This window comes from Dendrobates tinctorius, unplaced genomic scaffold (genome assembly GCF_039654945.1).
Source record: "Dendrobates tinctorius isolate UK_male_01 unplaced genomic scaffold, ASM3965494v1 ptg000162l, whole genome shotgun sequence".
In the NCBI taxonomy this organism is placed as follows: Eukaryota; Metazoa; Chordata; class Amphibia; order Anura; family Dendrobatidae; genus Dendrobates; species Dendrobates tinctorius.
Window position 1 is genome coordinate 71,258,539 of NW_027361829.1, and position 22,075 is coordinate 71,280,613.

Sequence of the window (22,075 nt, forward strand, 5' to 3'; positions counted from 1 at the left end):
CAGGGGCTTATCTACAGCATTCTGTAATGCTGTAGATAAGCCCCCGATGTAACCTGAAAGATAAGAAAAACGAGTTAGATTATACTCACCCCAGGATCCAGTCCAATGGGTGTCTCGGTCCGGCTCCTCCCATCTTCTAGAGATGACGTCCTCCTTCTTGCTTCTGCTGCGGCTCCTGCACAGGTGTGCTTTCTCTGCCTTGTTGAGGGCAGAGTAGAGTACTGCAGGGCGCAGGTGCCGGACCTCTCTGACCTTTCCCGGCGCCTGCACATTGCAGTACATTACTCTGCCCTCAACAGGGCAGATAAAGTACTTCGGCGCAGGAGCCGCGGCAGAAGTAAGAAAGGGGACGTCATCGCATGAAGATGGGAGAACCCAGACCGGACCGCGACACCCACCGCCCCCGCCCCCTGTGAGTATAATCTCTCGTTTTTCTTATCTTTCAGGTTACATCGGGGGCTTATCTACAGCATTACAGAATGCTGTAGATAAGCCACTGATGGCGGTGGCCGAATCTTATAGGCCCAAAATGGGGCGACAGATTCTCTTTAACCCCTTAATGTCTATGGACGTGCAGAGTCCGTCATGTCAGGAGGTGACTTCCCGCACCATGACGGACTCTGCACGTCCTGCCTTTGAACTGTCACTGCGTGTAAACACGCAGTTTCAGTTCAGTGCCGACAGCTGTCTATGACAGCTGAGAGGCACAGCAAGGGGGCAGGGACCCTTGCACTCGGTCCCTGCACCCACAGCTCTGTGATTGGTCAGTCAATCTGACAGACCAAACACAGCAGTGATGAGCAGGAGAAGCTGAAATTTGAGCTTCTCCTTGCCCGATAAGTGACGGAGCTCATCACTGCAGTAGCTGAGAGTCCAGCACTGACAGCTAGGAGCGGAGCCCCCACCGCCCCTGGCTGTTAACCCCTCACTGCTGCGATCGCAGCGTTCAGAGGGGAAGGCAGAGGGTAGGGGGCTCCCTCTGCCTCAGGTCGGTCCCCGCGATGTAATCTCGGGGCCCGACCTGTGCCATGATGACCCGGAGGTGTCATGACAACCTCCGGGTCATTTACCTATGGAAAGCTGTTGAGAACATGCTCATAACATGGTGACACCAGCTTTCAGCATTGGTATAATGCATTACAAGGATGGAGCATTGCAATGTATTATACCTAATGTGAAAGACAAAGTCCCATAAAGGTAAAAAAAAAATTTTTTTGTTAAAAATGTAAAAAAAAAAAAAGTTAAAAAATTCCCCTCAAAATTACACATTTTTACGTAAAAAAAAAAAAAAAAACACGTTTGGTATCGCCACAGCTGTAAAAATCCCATCAATAAAAGTGTCACCCTAGTTAACCCCTTCAGTGAACGCCGTAAAAAAAAAAAAAACACAAAAAAAAGTAGCAAATTATTCTAAGCGGTATCATCATACCACTTGGAAAAGGTGCAATAACACGAAATCAAAAAGACGGATATAAATAAACATGGTACCGCTGAAACAGTCATCTGGTCCCGCAAAAAAGTGCCACCGTACAGCATCATCAGCGAAAAATTAAAGTTAAAGCTCTCAGAATAAACTGATGCAAAAATAATAATTTTTTCTAAAAAAGTTTTTGTGTAAAAAAAAAAAAAACAAACCCTAAAACATAAAAAAAAATATAAATGAGGAATCGCTGTAATCGTAGTGACCCGAAGAATAAAGCTGCCATACTAATTTTACCACACGCGGAACAGAGGGGGGAAAAAAAAGCATTCCTAAATTGCTGTTTTTTTGTCCATTCAAAAAATGAACAGAAAAATCAGAATAGAAAGCGATCAAAAAATGTTATGTGCCTGAAAATGGTACCAATAAAGCAGTCAGCTCTTCCCGCAAAAATCAAGCCTACACATGACTCTGTTGGTCAAAATATGGAAAAATTATATCTCATTAAAGATCATTTTTGTGGAAAAAAATGATTTTTTTTATTTTCACGCCCGGGCGTTATAAACTTCTGTGAAGCACTTGGGGGTTCAAAGTGCTCACCACACATCTAGTTAAGCTCTATGGGGGGGTCTGGTTTCCAAAATGTGGTCACTTGTGGGGGGTTTCTACTGTTTTGGCACATCAGGGGCTCTGCAAACGCAACATGACGCCCGCAGAACATTCCATCAAAGTCTGCATTCCAATACGGTGCTTCTGCCCTTCTGAGCTCTGGCATGCGCCCAAACAGTGGATCCACCCCACATATGGGTTATCAGCGTACTCAGGACAAATTACACCACAACTGTTGGGGTCCTATTTCTCCTGTTACCCTTGTGAAAATAAAAATCATTTTTTTTATTTTCATGGCTGTACGTTATAAACTTCTGTAACGCACTTGGGGGTTCAAAGTGCTCACCACACATCTAGATAAGCTCCTTGGGGGGTCTGTTTTCCAAAATGGGGTCACTTGTGGGGGGTTTCCACTGTTTAGGCACACAGGGGGCTCTCCAAATGCGACATGGCATCCGATCTCAATTCCAGCCAAAAAAGTCAAATTGCGCTCGTTCCCTTCCGAGCTCTGCCATGCACCCAAATAGTAATTTACCCCTACATATGGGGTATCAGCGTACTCAGGACAAATTGCACAATAACTTTAGGGGTCCTGTTACCCTTGGGAAAATAAAAATTGGGGGTGAAAAGATCATTTTTGTGGAAAAAATATGATTTTTTAATTTTACGGCTCTACGTTATAACCTTCTGTGAAGCCCTTGGGGGTTCAAAGTGCTTAACACACATTTAGATAAGTTCCTTGGGGGGGTCTAGTTTCCAAAATGGGGTCACTTATGGGGGGGGTTTCCACTGTTTAGGTACATCAGGGGCTCTCCAAACGCGAAATGGCGTCCGCTGTCGATTCCAGCCAATTTGACATTCAAAATCTCAAATGATGCTCTTTCCCTTCTGAGCACTGCCGTGCGCCTAAAGATTGGTCTTCCTCCACACATGGGGTATCTGTGTACTCAGGAGAAATTGCACAATCTCCCCCACCTCATTGTAGATTGTAAGCTCCCACGAGCAGGGTCGTCTTATTTCGCTTTAATTATTGTATTGTTAACGTTGTTACTTATGACTGTTGTGATTGAAACTGTTCAACTGTAAAGCGCTGCGGAATATGTTGGCGCTATATAAATAAAGATTATTATTATTATTATTATTATTATTGTGGTTCATTTTCTCCTGAAACCCTTGACAAAATAAAAAAATTTTGTCCAAACAAAAATTTTGGGGGAAAAAAAGTTAAATGTTCATTTTTTCCTTCCACATTGCTTCAATTCTTGTGGAGTACCTAAACGGTTAATAAACTTCTTGAATGTGGTTTTGAACACCTTGAGGGGTGCAGTTTTTAGAATGGTGTCACTTTTGAGTATTTTCTGTTTTATTGACCCCCCAAACTCACTTCAAATGTGAGGTGGTCCCTAAAAAAAAATGGTTTTGTAAATTTTGTTGGAAAAATGAGAAATCGCTGGTTAACTTATAACCCTTATAACTTCCTAAGAAAAAAAAAAATTTGGTTCCAAAATTGTGCTGATGTAAAGTAGACATGTGGGAAATGTTATTTATTAACTATTTTTTGTGACATAGCTCTCTGATTTAAGGGCATAAAAATTAAAAGTTTGAAAATTGCAAAATTTTAAACATTTTTGCCATATTTCCATTTTTTTCATAAATAAGCGCAAGTCATATCAAAGAAATTTTACCACTAACATGAAGTACAATATGTCAGGAAAAAACAGTGTCAGAATCAGCGGGATCCGTTGAAGCGTTCCAGAGTTATAACCACATAATGTGACAGTGGTCAGATTTCAAAATTAAGGCATTGTCTTTAACCTACAAAATAGCTTGGTCGTTAAGGGGTTAAATCTTGCAGTGACTGATGAGTCATACAGGGAAAACTAACCTCCTGTTTCTACATAGAGCTTAGAAAGATTCAGCTAGTCAGTTATTCATCATGTGATGTCATAGACCTAATGGAAAACAGAAGTATTACCGTAAGTTGGTAGGAGGATAAAATGAGCAATAATAAGTACACAGTGCTATAGAATGATGATTATAATGTATTAATAAGATAAAAATGTTGATGGGAGGAGTGTTTCTATAAATCAGAGTTTAGTGTTAATTTGTGCAATTCTCACACTGGCCATTGCGGGGTTTCTTAGACTCCCAACTCATGTTCTTTCAGAAATAGTTTTCAGTAAAGTCTGCATCAGAGGCAGGAATGCAATGACAGGTATCACCGCTGATAACACAGGATCCCCCCATCACAATCGGTGATGGCACAGCTGGCCCTTCTCTCCCCTCCCTTCACAAAAACCTTTGCATGGGCTCATTATACACTTGAAAACACAAGAGTATTCCATAGATCATCACACATGACATGATAAAGGGAGGAGTCTGTACAGGACACTAGTGTTGGCACACTTAGAATACGCTGTACAATTTTGGTCTCTAATTTATAAGAAGTACATAGCTGAACTAGAGCGAGTGCAGAGAAGATGAACCAAGGTTATTAAAGGGAACCTGTCAGTTGTTTTGGTCGCTATAAGATGCGGCCACTGTCTTTCAGGGCTTTATAGAATGCTGTAGCTAAGCCCTGAAAGGCGGTGGCTGCAGCTTATAGCGGACAAAACAGGTGACAGGTTCCCTTTAAGAGAATAGGTGAACTGCAATACCAAGACAGGTTGTGGTTATTCAGGAAAAGCAAATGCTTAGGGGCGATCTTATCACGGTGAATAAATATGAGGGGGCAGGACAGAAATCTCTAATGATCTTTTTACACCTAGGTGTGCGATGGGGACTAGAGGGCATCCTCTACACCTAGAGGAAAGAAAGTTTAATTATAATCTCAGATTTACTGTAAGAGCAGTGACTATGGAACTCTCTGAGACCACATGATATCGTAATGGTTGATTTCCTACAAACGTTTTAGAAGGGCCTGGATGTCTTTCTTGCTAAATATAATACATGTTATGGGCGCTAGATTTTGTGATGGGATGTTGATCCATGGAACTAGTCTGATTGTCATATGTGGCGGTAGGAAGGGAATTTTTCCCTTAATATGGGGCAACCAGCACTGGCCTCATGGGAGGGAATTAGCCTTCCTCGAGATCAACATGCTGTAGGTTCAACTTGATGGATTTATGGTTAGGTTCAACGTAAAAACTATGAATATAAAAAGATTGAGTTGGGATCAGACAATTGTGGCTAATGTGCATGTGAGTATTTTCCTGAAAGAGTAGGACGTTGAAGTCTCAAAGCACTAGTGGCCAGTATGAAAATTACAAGACTTTTTTCTTTTTAGTACACATTGTGATGTGAAAAAAAATTGTCAAAATGTAAAAAATTTTTGGTTAACACAAAAACCTGATTTAAGCAATAGGTGATTTACAGATGACTCATTCCCTTTAGGTACTCTTATATAAAAGATCAACTGAGAATGGTGAGAGAAAAACTGGAAGGAGCCATAAATATGAATAAAAGATAAAGTTGCTTGATAAAATAGCCTTTATTATAAAAATTGGCTCAACCACAGAAACTGTAAAATTAGTGCATAAAAGAGGCAATTCAACCGCTATCATATATTGAGCATATATAAAATACATATATGACCATGAATAAAATACAAATAATGGATGAGACAAAGATATATGCTCATGTATCATATGTACCCAAACCAACCAAACCTGTGGCAAAATATGGAACCCAATATAAATAGCCAAAAGTTTAGCAGAAAAAAAAAAATTATATACATGTGCAAAAAATAATTACTCCCACAGGAGTTATATATGATAATAGAGAATGTGCAAAAAATGCAAAGGTGTAAAATATTAGTGCAAAGAAGAATGCGGAATGCAGCAGTGCAATAAATATGCAAAAGTGTAAACAATGGTGCAAAGATAAATGACACTGTGCACAGAAGGTGCGCTAAACCAGAGTATTTTTGCAAATCTGTCATTCTGTGTTTTCTTGTTGTATCTCAGTTAGTGGGTGGTGTGAGCATTGTCTGATCGACGTGTTCACATTTGTGCATGTCACGTGTGTTTTTAATCTGTTTTTTTTCCTTGCTTAGCATGGTTTGGGAGACCCCACCCCTCTCTTGTGTGGCATGCACAAAAGAGCTGTCTTGCACCACAAGCCCATACTAAGAAGCGAATGTCCGAATCGTGTTCATTTTAGACACTGTTCAGATGTTCAGGTTTTAAATACATTAGATAGGGACTGCTTCGATACGGGTTACCTTGACGCGGTGAAGCAGCTTGGTATACATTTCTTTGCAAAAAAAGTATCGACTAAATACCCTGTATTTGTTATCCAGCACTTGCTGATTACTGTCGTATATTTTACTGCAGAGTATTTTTTCAAATCTGTTTTCTTGTTGTAAACCATGGGTCAGAAGTATAGTCCAAACATATGGGCCACAGAAGGCAGTGGTATGTTAATTAATCTAAAAATACCTGCAAATCCAGGGAGAATGGGTAATGCGGTGTGCCTGTATAACGCGCCCCCCGACGTGTGTTTCAGAAGACTCCTTCGTTAGGGGGATGATAACAGCTCAGCAGAAGGGGTTTTATAGTCCGGTATATCCAGGGATGAGATGAAGCGGTGCATGTGCCGTCGGCGTGAACCGGAAGTGACGCGGCAAGTGGCGTCATGTAAGTAAACACTGCCAGAGAGGCCAACGTGTCACTACACAGTGAGACGCAGTTGCCGCGCAACGAGCCGGCACGTCAGGCTGCTCATGCGCACTGCTCATATATAACTCCTGTGGGAGTAATTATTTTTTGCACTTTATGCACATATACTGTGTGTGTGTGTGTGTGTGTGTGTGTGTGTGTGTGTGTGTGTGTGTGTGTATATATATATATATATATGGAAATTGGGATCCAGCAAAAGGATGAAAGTTCACCAGATTTATAAAAACCTCTTCTTTATTAATCCATTATATCATAAAAAGAATGAGGAATTCCAATCAATTTATAGCATTCCAGCAAGGGACTACATGTTTCAGCACTATGTGCCTTCCTCACGGTCCTATTTGAACTGAGCTCCAACACTAGCAATATATCCTCCTTTGTGGAACATATTCAAATGACCCTTAATTAAAAACAGTGGAACAAACCAATTAAAAACATCTGAGTAGATGGTTGAAACTCAGTTCAAAAATGTTGCCAGAAAAATATCTATATTGAACATGTTTTATACATAGACCAATGATATAAACATTTAGTAATGAATCAACAATAATATGGAATAACTGCCACAAAAAACAACAATAATCCATTTGGTCATAACATTTTTTGGTTGGGACGTTTCATTGATGATTTGGTTTTTGTGTGGAGGGGGAAGAAGGATTTAGTATCCTCCTTCTTTTCATATTTAAACAACAATAGTTTTAATCTCAAATTTACATGCCACATGAATGAGTTGTCAATTAATTTTTTGGATTTGACCTTGAAATTAGATTCGAATCGAAAAAAAGTGTTGGTGGAACCCTATCGTAAATCTACAGCTGTGAATAGTATATTTATGGCAAATTCATGTCACGCTAATCATGTAATTAGGAATATACCTACTGGTGAACTGGTGGTTTGTTCCACTGTTTTTAATTAAGGGTCATTTGAATATGTTCCACAAAGGAGGATATATTGCTAGTGTTGGAGCTCAGTTCAAATAGGACCGTGAGGAAGGCACATAGTGCTGAAACATGTAGTCCCTTGCTGGAATGCTATAAATTGATTGGAATTCCTCATTCTTTTTATGATATAATGGATTAATAAAGAAGAAGTTTTTATAAATCTGGTGAACTTTCATCCTTTTGCTGGATCCCAATTTCCTTATATTTCTATTTGTTGGGGCATACTCCCTGCCTGGATCCGTGCAAAGCACAGGGTGAACACCGATTACTGCATCAAGAGGAACTCCTTTATGGTGAGCTGGCTATATGTTTTTCACATTGTTTGAATATATATATATATATATGCTGAAGAGCCCGGCGCTGCCAGGGAATAGTAACTAACTGTGGTTAGTTATAGCAAATTATAATTATCCTCCATCCCATAGGCCCGTGCCCATATACCCATCATACATATCCACGATACCATAGGCCCGTGCCCATATACCCATCACACATCCTCCATCCCATAGTCCCATGCCCATATACCCATCATACATATCCTCCATCCCATAGTCCTTTGCCCATATACCCATCATACATATTCGCCATCCCATAGTCCAGGGCCCATATACCCGTCATACATATACTCCATCCCATAGTCCCGTGCCCATATATCCTCCATCCCGTAGTCCAGTGCCCATATACCCATCACACATCCTCCATCCCATAGTCAACCATTATGACATCATAATGAGCGGTGGGGCTTGCAACCTATGATGACATCAGCGTCGCCATGGCAACCATTATGACATCATAATGAGGGCAGGGCTTGATACACACTTTTTCCCCATTATGTAGAAAGGGGCAAAATTGTTTGGTGAATTGGAATGCGCGGGGTTAAAATTTCGCCTCACAACATAGCTTAGGACGCTCTTGGGGTCCAGACATGTGACTGTGCCAAATTTTATGGCTGTAGCTGCTACAGTGTGGATGCCAATCCCGGACATACACACACACACACACACACACACACACACATTCATACACACACTTGAGCTTTATATATCTAATTTTTTTTTTTTTTTTTTTCTGCTAAACTTTTGGCTGTTTATATTGCGTTCCATATTTTGCCACAGGTTTGGTTGATTTGGGTACATATGATACATGAGCATATATCTTTGTCTGATCCATTAGTTGTATTTTATTCATGGTCCTATATATATGTTATATATGCTCAATATATGATAGCGGTTTAATTGCCTCTTTTATCCACTAATCTTACAGTTTCTGTTGAGCCAATTTTTATAATAAAGGCTATTTTATTAAGCAATTTTATCCTCTTACTTTTATTCATATTTACGGCTCCTTCCAGTTTTTCTCTCACCATTCTCAGTTGGTCTTTTATTCCCTACCGGATGGTCTGCCATCCAACTATCTGGGAGAGGGCACATTGTTTACACAGATGTTCACCATATTGACCTATTGAGTCTAATTCTGCCTTATTTTACTGTAAGTGAGCTCTCCCAGCTAACCTTTAGGTACTCCTGTAGCTCCTTGTTTCTTCACTCTAGTCAGTGAGTGTACAGGTGAAGACTTGGGACAATCCCAGACAATACTTAGATCACCTTTACAATGCTGGGAAAATCCTGGAAGCTTAATTTGCTGTGGATACTAGAAGACTGACCTTGAGAAACACTTATCTGGGAATAGTATTGTGTTCTGTTAAGTAAAGCTGGAGTCACACATAGCAACTTACCAGCGATCCCGACAACGATATCAATGTGTCAGGATCGCTGGTAAGTCGCTATGTGATCGCTAGTGAGCTGTCAAACAGCTTCACCAGCGATAAGCATCGATGCCGAGCGCGCGGCATCGCTGTGTTCGTTAGCGCTGATGCCATATTCATCAGCATCATTGTGACACCTCCCCCAGAAAAACAGCCAAATGAAACCATCCAAACCAGTTCTTTGTTAGGCTACTTTCAGACATCCGGTGTGTGGGGTGCGGCGAAAAGCCGAGCCGCCGGATCCGACCTGCAGCGGTGACACCGGATGTGTATGCGGCGTCTGATACGGCTCGGACAGGATTTAAAGGAGCCGCAGGAGGAAGAGACAGCCGCCGAAGGGTATGGGGGAGGGGATGGCGGTTAGAGAGAGAGACACGTGGGGTTAACACTCAGTGTCCGGGCGAGAGAGAGAGAGATCTCTCTCGCCGTACACTGAGTGTTAACCCACAAGTGCCCGGCGAGAGAGATCTCTCACAAGTGTCCGGGTGAGAGAGATCTCTCTTGCTGGGCACTTGTGGGGTTAACACTCAGTGTCCGGGCATTCGCTGTGTAAAAAGCCGTTCCGGCGCTGCAAAAAAAACGTTGCAGGGATCGGTTTTTGCAGACGCCGGACAGGCATTTTTTGCTGTATCCGGCAAAAGCCGGACACGCCGCATGGCCATTAGGCGCAATGCGGCGATAATGCTAGTCTATGGGATAAAAGCCAGATCCGGCTTTTACATTTTTCGCCGCATTGCGCCTGATGCTAAAAAACTGATGTCTGAAAGTAGCCTTAGGCTGTGTGCACACGTTGCGGATTCTGCTGCGGATCTGCAGCAGTTTCTGCTGCGGTGTACAGTACCATATAAGTCAATGCAAATTGAAAACCGCAGTTTTCGCAGCATGTCACTTCTTTGTGCGGATTCCGCAGCGGTTTGGCAGCTGCTCCATGACAGGTGTCAAACCGCAGGGGAAAACTGCAGGCAAATCTGCAGATAAACCGCAGGTCTTTTGACCTGCGGATTTAGACAAATCCGCGCGGAAAATTCTGCAGCAGAATCCGCAACGTGTGCACACACCCTTAAAAGTCTCTGTCATGTCTCCTGACCGGTGTTTGTTTTATTCCCTAGTTAAAACAAAATATTTCTGTGGATTTTTAGAGCTTTGTGCCATTCCTTTGTTACTATGCCAAGAAATGTATGAATTAATTAACAGGGAATTTCCGTTATCCTTATCAAAGGGTTGTGTTCCTGTACTGTCTGCGCTGATTGGACATTTTGGGAATTTCCATCACTCAGTTGTCCTAATTAATCCTAAACAATAAGGATAAGAGAGGAGCTGCCCAATACAGAGAATAACAAAAAGACATCAGAATTGTTTATGGGGAAGTAATCAGGACAGGCAATATCAAGAGCGCTTACAGGTATTCTTTAGGCTATGTGCACACGTAGTTTTTTAGTGTGCGGATTTTGGAGAGAAAACCGCAGGTAAATCCGCAGGACAAAACTCCTGCAGTTTATCTGCTGAGGTGTAACTCTGCAGCGTTTCTTCACCAAACAATTGACATGCTGCGGATTGTAAACCGCGCGGAAAAATCCGCAGCATGTGCACAGCGTTTTTTAATTTCCATAGGAAATAAAGGTACTGTACAACGCAGCAGAATCCGCACCGTGTGCACATACCCTTAAAGTCCATCATTTTATACCTGGAGGAAACACACACAAACATGGGTAGAACATGTGGACTACTTGCAGGTGTTCTTTGTGTGGAATGAACCCAGAACTGCAAAGCAACAATGCTAACTACCGAGCCGCCGTGCTGCCTGGTGGCGGAAACGCATCACAAATGTATGAATAACGTTTTGTCAAAGCCAAATTCTGGGATGTATATAAAACAAAGCAGCATTATTTAATCCATAACACACCAACAAGAGCGAAAGATGCAGCATGAAAAATGCCATAAAAACACATGTAAAAAAAAAAATTCAATGAAAAAACGCTAGTAACCTGATTTAGCTAATTATTGGTGCAGAAAATCTCCAACATCAAAAGCTCATTGTGGGAATGTAGCCCAAGGATTGTTCATACTTATTTTTCCACATGGTAGAAATATCCTTGAAATACAAATTCCGGGTCCTTCTATCTGGAATGATTACGTATCTAGTCCATACAATGCTACCACCATCAGCTTCTCTTTTTCTCACTGCCTCAGAAGTCTAGCAATGTAAGGATATGTTCTTATTGCGTTTGGGACACACATCAGTTCCTCCCTCAGGGTCTTGTTCAAGGCTTTTGTCAGAAGCCCTGAAAAAACTAATTTGGACAGAACCCGCTATGACGCCATTCACTTTGAGACAGATGGAGACACTTTGTGCTTTGCCTGTTCTCTGTTTCGGCAGTGTCCACCTTCTTGAGGAGTATACAAAAAAAGTGTGTTCGACTGCAATTTTGTGTCGGCCTCAAGTAGGCTAGCCAGAGAACAAAGTGACTTTCACCCGCATCCTGTGTTTTAGGGCTTCATGCATAAGCGCTGACAGTCACTGACTTGTAAGGCTACATACCCACAATGAGCTTTTGGTGGGTATTTGATGTTGCAGATTCCCTGCAGCACTTATATACCCAATAAATTGTTGTTTGCATTTTATCAAAAATACACAGCTTAAAAAAAAAAAAAAAAGTCACAAACTCATTGTGGGAACGGAGCCTAACTGAAACACATTGTGACTTTATTTTACCAATTATCTAGTAATGTCAGATCCAACGCTGATGGTTTATTATCCTAGACTAGTTATGAGCGAGCATGCTCGGGTGTTATCCGAGTATCTTGGGCGTGCTCGGATAGTATATTAGAGTTCCTGTGCTGCATGTTTTGCAGCTGTAGACAGCCGCAACAAATGCAGGGATTGCCTATTTGTTCGACCAATACCACTGATTCCCAGGCGCTGGTACGTTTGATGCTGATGCGTCACAATGTTGTCACACGTATTGTACACACGGACATCTCCGGTACTGGTTCTATTAATACGTGTGAAAGAGCCCTTAGATAGATAATTAATATCAGAAGGTTTGGACTCCAAAGCCCAGCACCCCATCAATCAGTTATTATTAGCACCAGGGGTGGTTGGAAGTGATTGTTAAACCCCTCCATTCATTACATTGCAGAAAGTTCAGCACACAGTGAAATATAAAGATGAAAATATAAGTTCTCAAAACACGACTTTAAGGGAATTTCCCAAAATAGCAAATTATCCCTTATTCATGGTGTAGGGGATAATGCTGATTGCTACGGTGTGACAACTTGAGGTTCTGGAACCCCAAAAATCAGGCTTTGTAGAGCCCAGTCTTGATTGAAGCTCTGATCATTGTCTATTGGACAAGTACAATGCTAGGCTTTTTTCAGCAGTCCCATTGACAATAAATGAAGTAAAGGTCGAGCATTCAGGATCAACCAGAAGACAAAAAAGAGGATATTAAAGAGGCTGACCTTTCCAAAAAAGAAAAGTTCCCCTTTGGCTTGGCACTGTAATTGTTTTTCTAATAGCGGCACTCACCTGGATCCAGCGCAGACCTCTCCATTGTCTGCACCCACTTAAGTGGAGATGCACCATTACACTAGCTGCAGAACTGGTTTGGCCTGTGATTGGTGCAGCATGTCTCTGATGGAACGGTGATGTCTCCTCTTCCTGTGTCAGTGCAGAGCTCACAAGGGTCTGTGTTGGATCTATGCCAGAGCAGAGAGGTGAGAATCATTTAGTTTATTTTTTTACAGCTCCAAGCAAATGGAGAACTTTTCTTTTTGACAAACCCATTAAGTGTTTCAAATGTGGATACTTTCCTATAAGGCCAGACATCCATGCGATTTCCCATAAGCTTGCTCTAAATCTCATCCAGTAATCTCAGCATCATTTCCCAGCCATTCAGTCTCTATGGAAACCACTAAGTTAAGATGTGCAGGACCCAGGAGGAAGGCAGGCTGTATAGCAGGCCAGTGGTGGTGTGTGCCTCTGACGTCACCGTCGCTGTCTATTGATAGGACAATCATGTCTACTCCCATCCAGGATGCTTCTACATTTCTTCTTTATTACAGCATGCTGCCAGCGAGACCTGCTGCAGGCTTCTGAAGCCATCCCTTTATTTCCCCATATCTCTCCTCCTCTCTCTCACCTCTGGCTGCTTCCTAAGAAGATGCTTTCTGTGATGTCACAATCCTGTATATCCTTGTGTACGCCATGTGATGATCCCAGCACAGCGGCCTGGCTGAGGTTCACCTGACCTCCGAAAGGCAGTGGACAGTCGATTTCTTGATGCAGTGAGGAGCACTGACTATGCAGAAATTTATAGAAGAGGATTATTATCAGCTGGACTGGTGGTACGAGGATTGTGCTGATGGTAATGAGGCTTTTCTGTACTGCATGCTTTGTAGGGATTTGTAGGAATGGATGCCACATATTCAGCTACTATAACAAAGGCAGTTGCGGCTATCGGTGAACACGTAAGGAGCATGTGGATTAAAGCAGCCTGCATCCGCGTGGAGTAAAATGTGTTCCGGCAATGAAAAGGTGCAACGATTGATCCGCGTGGTGACTTGTCGATCTATTTTGAACCTATGTGCTCATTTGCAAGAAGGGAGAAGTAGAATTGGGGAGCTCATATTCCTTATGTTATCATTCTACTGCTTGCTTATTCATCGCATACATTATCAACATGGTTTGCAGCAAATTATAATATTTTCCAAAATGCTGAGCTGAAAATCATAGCTTGGCCTATAATGCAGCCGCCCTCGTGCTGCCACCCTGCATTCCCTGCCCTGATGTAATATCTTTGCGAGTTGCATGATTAGTCTATGCCTGATGGGTCAGAATAATGGCAGCATAAATGTCTGTGGTTTTATGTATTATTTCCCTTCGATTGCATGGTAGGTTATTAGTATGCATGGTATCTGCAGTGCTTTCCATGAACTCTGACTGAATGAGTGGGCACAGACAATGCCAGCAAGTCTTGTGCCATGTTCCTGCTGTTTAAACACAATGGGCTTTTTTTTTTTTTTTTGTGGTTTCCAAGATGCTGTTACAGGAAAGGAATCTGCTTTAGGACTCTTTCACACATGAGTATTTCATCAGTATGTATGCCAAAACCAGGAGTGTCTCCAAAACAAAGAACAGGAGTCAGTCTTTCAATTATATTTTTTCTCGATAAGTTCCATTCCTGGTTTTGGCATACAAACACTGATGCAAAATACTGACCAAATACTGATGTGTGAATGAGCCTTTAAGTTGTACAAAATTGTAGGATTAAAAGAATTACCTTCCATGTTATCTGTATCACTGTTGGTCATGCTCTGTTACACTGCGAAGCATTGATCCTGTTACAAATATCATGTGTCCACCAAATGTCTCCCATGCACTTTCTCCCAGTTGTCTTGCATTGAACAAGATTTGCTTTAATTGGATCACAACATAATTGGCATGCTTCTTTGAGCATGCTCGGCAACCAGTTTATTCTACTGTATTAAAATGTTTCATATGACTCTACCCTCTGTAGGTAACGAAGCCCATGTAATATGGTCATCCTCTTGAGGTGTCTTTATCGCCATGTGATGCTATATGTTTGTATCAATGTAATTCTGTTGATTGAACCATGTATAACGTCTAATCTCATTCTGAAAGTATTTTGAAACCTAAACCTTACCCCTATAGGATCGAATATGACATGCCATTCTAAATCCGTGGGTATTAAAGGAAAAACCAAAATTGTGTCTAAGCACTGGCAGGTTGATGCTACCTACCAGCCTGCCTGATGTGCTCGGCGCCGTGCATCGCTGGTACAGACCACTGCTGCCCGTGATTCAGCTGCCTCTGCTGATGTCACGTGGACAGAGCTGCGTTTTTCTGCTCAGCTCTATTGACGAGGTGGGACTTTGATGTCATTCTGTTTGACAGCCGGATTACCATTGCCTAACTGAGGGAGCTAGCTGTCAATCAAAATGACGTCAGAAGCAGCGCACCGCTAATAGAGCAGGGCGGAAAAGAAGCCGCCTCTCTGTCGACGTGACGTCAGCAGAGGCAGCTAAATTGATGGCAGGAGCGGTCTGTGCCAGCGATGAACTGCGGCGGGCACAACAGTAAAAAATCTTTATTAAATACACAAAATCAGGGCATATAAATATGAACATGAAATATGCCACACATGTGGTGAGACAAGATTATTAAAGGCAGGCGGACGAACATAACCATGGTGCGACCGTGCAGGCAGAAAAGGATTGGACCAGAGGAGTGACAGTCATAACAATAGCATGATTAAGTAATACATATCTGAAGCTCCTTAGTCATACAAAAAAATGGGAAGGAGGGTATTCTACACAGACAAGATCTCTGCAGATGCAAAGTTCTCACCTGAACAAGGAGAGAACATGGAATCAATAAAGGTAAAAGTCAGTGCATTGTAACATAAATACCATAATAACTCACCAGGGAGCTATTGAGCTTCAGCGATATCTCACCAAAATAGAAAAATATTCAGGATTGAGAGTCCTCAGTAGTTGATACCTTTTAATGGCTAACTGAAAAGATGGTAATACATTGCAAGCTTTCGAGACTACTCAGGTCTCTTCATCAGGCTAGATGAAGAGACCTGAGTAGTCTCGAAAGCTTGCAATGTATTACCATCTTTTCAGTTAGCCATTAAAAGGTATCAACTACTGAGGACTCTCAATCCTGAATATTTTTCTATCCACTGGCTAACACGGTACAAAGATATACATCTTTCCTGTATCAAAATAGAAAAGATTGTTCCAAACCAGAAAAACGCCAGTGCCCACGCATAATAGCGCTAGACCCTCTTTCCCATTATAAGGTGCCTGAACGTCGTGCCGTGGCTGCAGAGGCAGCTGAATTGCTGGCAGGAGCTGTCTGTGCCAGCGATGAACTGCGGTGGGCACAACAGTTAGGTAGCAACTACCTGCCTGTTAGTGCTTAGAAACATTTTTTTTAGTTTCACAAAGTCCCAGATATACCCTTTAATATGGAGTTAGTTTTCTATTTTGCAGCTCAAAGAGTTTCCTTTCTTCTGGGAAGTCTTTCTACAAGATTTTGGAGCGTATCTGTGGAAATTTTTGCCAGTTGACCCAGAAAGTAATTTGGGAGGCCAGACGTTGATGTTCAGACAAGAGGGTCTGGCTCACAAGTTCATGGCTCCATGCCAGTCAAGTTATCCATACCAAACTCCCCCGACCATGCCTTTATTGACTATGCTTCATTCACTGGGGCACAGTCCTACTAGAACAGAAAAGGTCCTTTCTCTAATTTTTCCTACAAAGTGGGAAGCATACAATTGCCAAAAATGTCTTGGTATGCTGAAGCATTAGGCTATGTGCACACGCTGTGGTCTTTGCTGCTGTTCCGCTGCGGTTTTGGCCGCAGCAGTTCTGCAGACAGTGTACAGTAGCATGTTATCCTATGTTACATTCTGCGGATTTTTAACTGCGGAAAAGCTGCGGTTTTGAATCCGCAGAAAGAAATGACATGTCAATTCTTTTCTGCGGATTCTGCTGCGGTTTACCATCTCCTCCATTGTAGAGATGATAAACCGCAGACCAATCCACAGGTAAAACCGCAGGTCATTTTACCTGCGGTTCCGCAAATAAAAAATCCGCAGACCAATCCGCAGCGTGTGCACATAGCCTTATTGTGTTTTTCCCCCATTGATTAAAATGTGTTAAAAAAATGCTTTAAGAATTGACCTCATGCAAATTTACAAACGGAAAAGAAAACACTGTGTGCATGAGATTTCAGAAACTACATTCACTTTGCTGGTACTGTAAAATGCTGCGTTTTTTCTATTACAAACATTCAGAAAAAAAAGGAACATGTACACATACAGTAGTGGTATGTGCACACATTAAGTGTTAGCAGCAGAAATTGTTGCACCAAAACACACTAGTTGACAGTGGCGGCCAAATGAATGTGATGAAGCAGTTCAAAATTGTGCGTATTTTAAACAGAATTTTACCTACCAAGAGACACATTTTTGGTGCAGAATTTTTTGCTGAAAATACTCAACTTGTACGCCTAAACACCGCACTCAAAAATGCAATAGTAAAAAAAAAAAACGCAAGTAACCTACCGTAATTTAGTTAATAGGTGCAGAAATGCTGCAAGAGATCTGCAACATAAAAAACTCATCATATGCTCATCATGGGAACGTAGCTTCAATGCCAGAGGAGGTTTGGATCTTTGCAGTCATTGAGTTATCAGAGCATTGGTGACTTTAAGGGTATGTTTCCATGGGGCATATTGGCAGCGCTTTGGACGCAGCTTCGCCCAAAGCGCTGCCCCCTTTTGTACATGCGGTGATTCCGTATGTGTTCATTGAACACTTGCGGAATCACCACATCCTATACATAGAACGGTGCTATTTATCTTGTGGAGACTGAGCATCTCCACAAGATAAATAGACATGCTGTGGTCTATAAAGACGCGCCACATGTGCGTATACGCGGGTGTGCCACCTGCGTGTTTAAACGCATAGTGAAGATGGGATTTCATAAAATACCCTCCATTATGCTGTAACATCTGGACGCTGTGGATTAGTCTCTGTGGCTGTATGCAGCGTCGAATCTGTAGCGTTTACTGACCGTGGAAAAAGACCCTTATGCGCCTCATCACTCACAGATAACTTTCGGTGGTCTCCACTTCATGGCTGTGGTTCTTAAATGCTTCCACTTTTCGATGTTACCACTCATAGTACAGTTAGGCCAATATATATTTGCACAGAGACAACATTTGTCTAATTTTGGTTCTAGACATTACCACAATGAATTTTAAAGAAAACAATTCAGATGCAGTTGAACTTCAGACTTTCAGCTTTCATGAGGGTATCCACATTAAAATTGGATGAAGGGTTTAGGAGTTTCAGCTCCTTAGCATGTGCCACCCTGTTTTTAAAGGGACCAAAAGTAAATGGACAGATTAAATAATTGTAAATAAAATGTTCATTTCTAGTACTTGGTTGAAAACCCTTTGTTGGCAATGACTGCCTGAAGTTTTGAACTCATGAACATCACCAGCCGCTGTGTTTCCTCCTTTTTGATGCACTGCCAGGCCTTCACTGCGGTGGTTTTCAGTTGCTGTTTGTTTGTGTGCCTGTCTGAAGTTTAGTCTTTAACAAGTGATATGCATGCTCAATTGGGTTGAGATCAGGTGACTGACTTGGCCATTCAAGAATATTCCACTTCTTTGCTTTAATAAACTCCTGGGTTGCTTTGGATTTATGTTTTGGGTCATTGTCCATCTGTAGTATGAAACGACGACCAATCAGTTTGGCTGCATTTGGCTGGATCTGAGTTCACAGTATGGTTCTGAATACCTCAGAATTCATTCGGCTGCTTCTGTCCTGTGTCACATCATCAATAAACACTAGTGACCCAGTGCCACTGGCAGCCATGCATGCCCAAGCCATCACACTGCCTCCGCCGCGTTTTACAGATTATGTGGTATGCTTTGGATCATGAGCTGTACCATGCCTTCGCCATACTTTTCTCTTTCCATCATTCTGGTAGAGGTTGATCTTGGTTTCATCTGTCCAAAGAATGTTCTTCCAGAACTGTGCTGGCTTTTTCAGATGTTTTTTAGCAGAGTCCAGTCTAGCCTTTTTATTCTTGATGCTTATGAGTGGCTTGCACCGTGCAGTGAACCCTCTGTATTTACTTTCATGCAGTCTTCTCTTTATGGTAGATTTGGATATTGATACACCTACCTCCTGGAGTGTGTTGTTCACTTGGTTGGCTGTTGTGAAGGGGTTTCTCTTCACCATGGAGATTATTCTGCGATCATCCACCACTGTTGTCTTCCGTGGGCGCCCAGGTCTTTTTGCATTGATGAGTTCACCAGTGCTTTCTTTCTTTCTCAGGATGTACAAAACTGTAGATTTTGCCAGTCCTAATGTTGTAGCAATTTCTCGGATGGGTTTTTTCTGTTTTTGCAGCTTAAGTATGGCTTGCTTCACCTGCATGGAGAGCTCCTTTGTCCACATATTTCCTTCACAGCAAAACCTTCCAAATGCAAGCACCACACCTCAAATCAACTCCAGGCCTTTTATCTGCTTAATTGAGTGACATAACGAAGGGATTGCCCACACCTGTCCATGAAATAACCTTGGAGTCAATTGTCCAATTACTTTTGGTCCCTTTAAAAACAGGGTGGCACATGTTAAAGAGCTTGAAACTCCTAAACCCTTCATCCAATTTTAATGTGGATACCCTCAAATGAAAGCTGAAAGTCTGAACTTCAACTGCATCTGAATTTTGTTTAAAATTCATTGTGGTAATGTCTAGAACCAAAATTAGAAAAATGTTCTCTGTCCAAATATATATGGACCTAACTGTGTGAGCATACGCTGCGGATTCTGTTGCGGATCCGCAGCGGTTTTGGTCCTGCGGTGTACAGTACCATTATAATCAATGGAAAACAAAAACCGCAGTGCACACGGTGCGGAATTTTCCGCGGTTTCAAAACCGCAGCATGTCACTTCTTTGTGCTGAATCCGCAGCGGTTTTACACCTGCACTATTGTCCAGGTGTCAAACCGCAGGCTAATTCGCAGATAAAAATCCGCCCGGAAAATTCTAAGACGTTTCACAAACTGCTTTATTACTGCAGTAACATCCTTAGTTAGTAAAGGCAGAATGCATGGCAAGGGGTTGGATTTTACACACCTATGGTGACTGAACTTAATTAAATAAAATTTAACTCATTGATCACACAAGGTGTCTCAATACTTTTCTACAAAGTGTATTTTTTGCCTCTACACTACCAGTAAGAAGTGGCTTTAAGGTCAGAAATATATCAGAACTCTGCTGCTGACGTTGGCGTATATCGCACCACACTTGGATTGTATCCGAGTGCTGTGTGTTGTGTCACTCGCACCCATAGACTTATATGAGTGCGAGTGAGCCGAGACTCCGCCGAGTCTCTGTGCCAGTTGCATCATGCTGCGATTGTTCTCGCATGCCGATTCGCCATGAGAAAATAATTGCATATGTGATATGCCCCATAGATTAACACTGGGCCGAGTGCTATGCGATGTTTTTTCGCGTAGCACTCGGCCATATTCTGTGGTAGTGTGACTTCGGCCTAAGGCTTTGTCACAGATTCTGGCATAGGAAATGACAGATCCTTCACAATACACACTAGCAATGTCTGGTAGTCCCAATCTGCTGTAATCAGGCTGTATTTTAACCATTAAATATAGCGCTGTATGATTTTATCTGGAATTTTCACATTTTGTAATAGATCCACAAAACTGATGTGAATAGAGCCTTACTGTAAAGAGATAACAACTGAACCTGCCAAAAATAAGGTAAATCAAGTGTGTACAGAATCTTAGATAGTAGATCAGGGTTCCCCAACTCCAGTCCTCAAGGCCCACCAACAGATCATGTTTTCAGGATTTCCTTTGTATTACACAGGTGAATCAATTATCACCTGAGCAATACTAAGGAAATCCTGAAAACATGATCTGTTGGTGGGCCTTGAGGACCGGAGTTGGGGAACCCTAAAGTAGATGACACAGGAGGCAAATTCCACACTAAAACATTTTTCCATTTCTGCACTAGTACAGGAGGGTTTTTACACCAGTTTTTGCCATCAGTATTTCACCCTTTTGAAAAAAGATATGGAGATTTCCCAAATTGCTCCCAAGTACCGGTAATCAGTCACTGAAAAATGGACAATATATGGATGTCATTATTGCGCTTTTTTTTTTTTTTTTTTTTTTTTTAATGACCTTGAATGGGCAGGATTCATCCTCAAGATAAGACATGTTACCTGGATTACTAGTTAAAGGCCGCCTCCCATGCCTATCAGCTGGACTGTGGCTACATCTGTTGCCTCCCCAGTTCTCATCATGCCAAATGCAGCTCATGTAGATATGGTGGAAAGAATGTGCACATAAGGCTGGGATCACACATGCGAGAAACTCGGACGAGTCCCGCACGTCACTACACTGCACTGCCGCCTGCACTCGGGTCAGGGCGTTCAGCTGCATGTATATCTATGCAGCTGAACGCTCCGATCCAAGTGCCGGCGGGTATTGACGTGCAAGACTCGTCCGAGTTTCTCACAAGTCTGACCCCGGCCTAATGTCTTTATCAGGTGAAAACGCTCACAACAATGGAAATATGCATTTCTTTGTAAAATAGACCTGCTGTCCATATGTCCAGGTTTATGAGCGTCTTTTAACTGCTTCAGTTTTCTTAAAACCCCATGCAGTTAAAAGAAGTGAGCAGAACATTGTTCAGGCGTTTTCTGCTAAGGCCTGTTTCACACTTCCGTTTTTTCAAATCCGTCAAAATCCGTTGGTTTCCGTAAAAAAACGGATCCGCCATTTTTTTGCAGGATCCTTTTTTTTTGTCCCATAGACTTCCATTAGTGGTTACCGCGGATCCGTCAAAAAAACGGATCCGTTTTTTTAAACGGATCCGTTTGCATCAGTTTCCGTCAAAAAAACGGAAAAGGATCCGTTTGGCGGACACAAAAACGGAAGTGTGAAACAGGCCTAAGAAGACACCTACACTTTATAATAAAAGTTAGTGGAAAAGCTCAAAAGCTGCCTGGACATCTTTTGGAGCGTTGCCATTGCTTTTGCTTAAAAAAAAAAAATACTGCCAGTTTCTTCATTATTCAATTA

General features: G+C 42.0%; 1 protein-coding gene and 1 long non-coding RNA gene across 5 annotated transcripts in view; one reads left to right on the top strand and one right to left on the bottom strand.

Moving 5' to 3' along the window:
• TRAK1 (trafficking kinesin protein 1) overlaps positions 1 to 22,075 on the top strand; it is a 197,948-nt gene that overhangs the window by 75,568 nt on the left and 100,305 nt on the right. Inside the window, exon 1 of one of the 4 annotated variants that reach the window (XM_073550096.1) lies at positions 13,500 to 13,781. The exons of the other annotated variants lie outside the window; for them this stretch is intronic. Within the exon in view, the coding sequence (XP_073406197.1) occupies positions 13,718 to 13,781 (64 nt within the window). The 5' untranslated portion in view covers positions 13,500 to 13,717. Of the gene's footprint in view, positions 1 to 13,499; positions 13,782 to 22,075 lie in introns of those variants that run through there. 4 annotated transcript variants of the gene reach the window in all.
• Positions 1 to 22,075, bottom strand: part of LOC141052787 (uncharacterized) — a 56,511-nt gene that overhangs the window by 31,139 nt on the left and 3,297 nt on the right. The gene's annotated exons all lie outside the window — the stretch shown is intronic.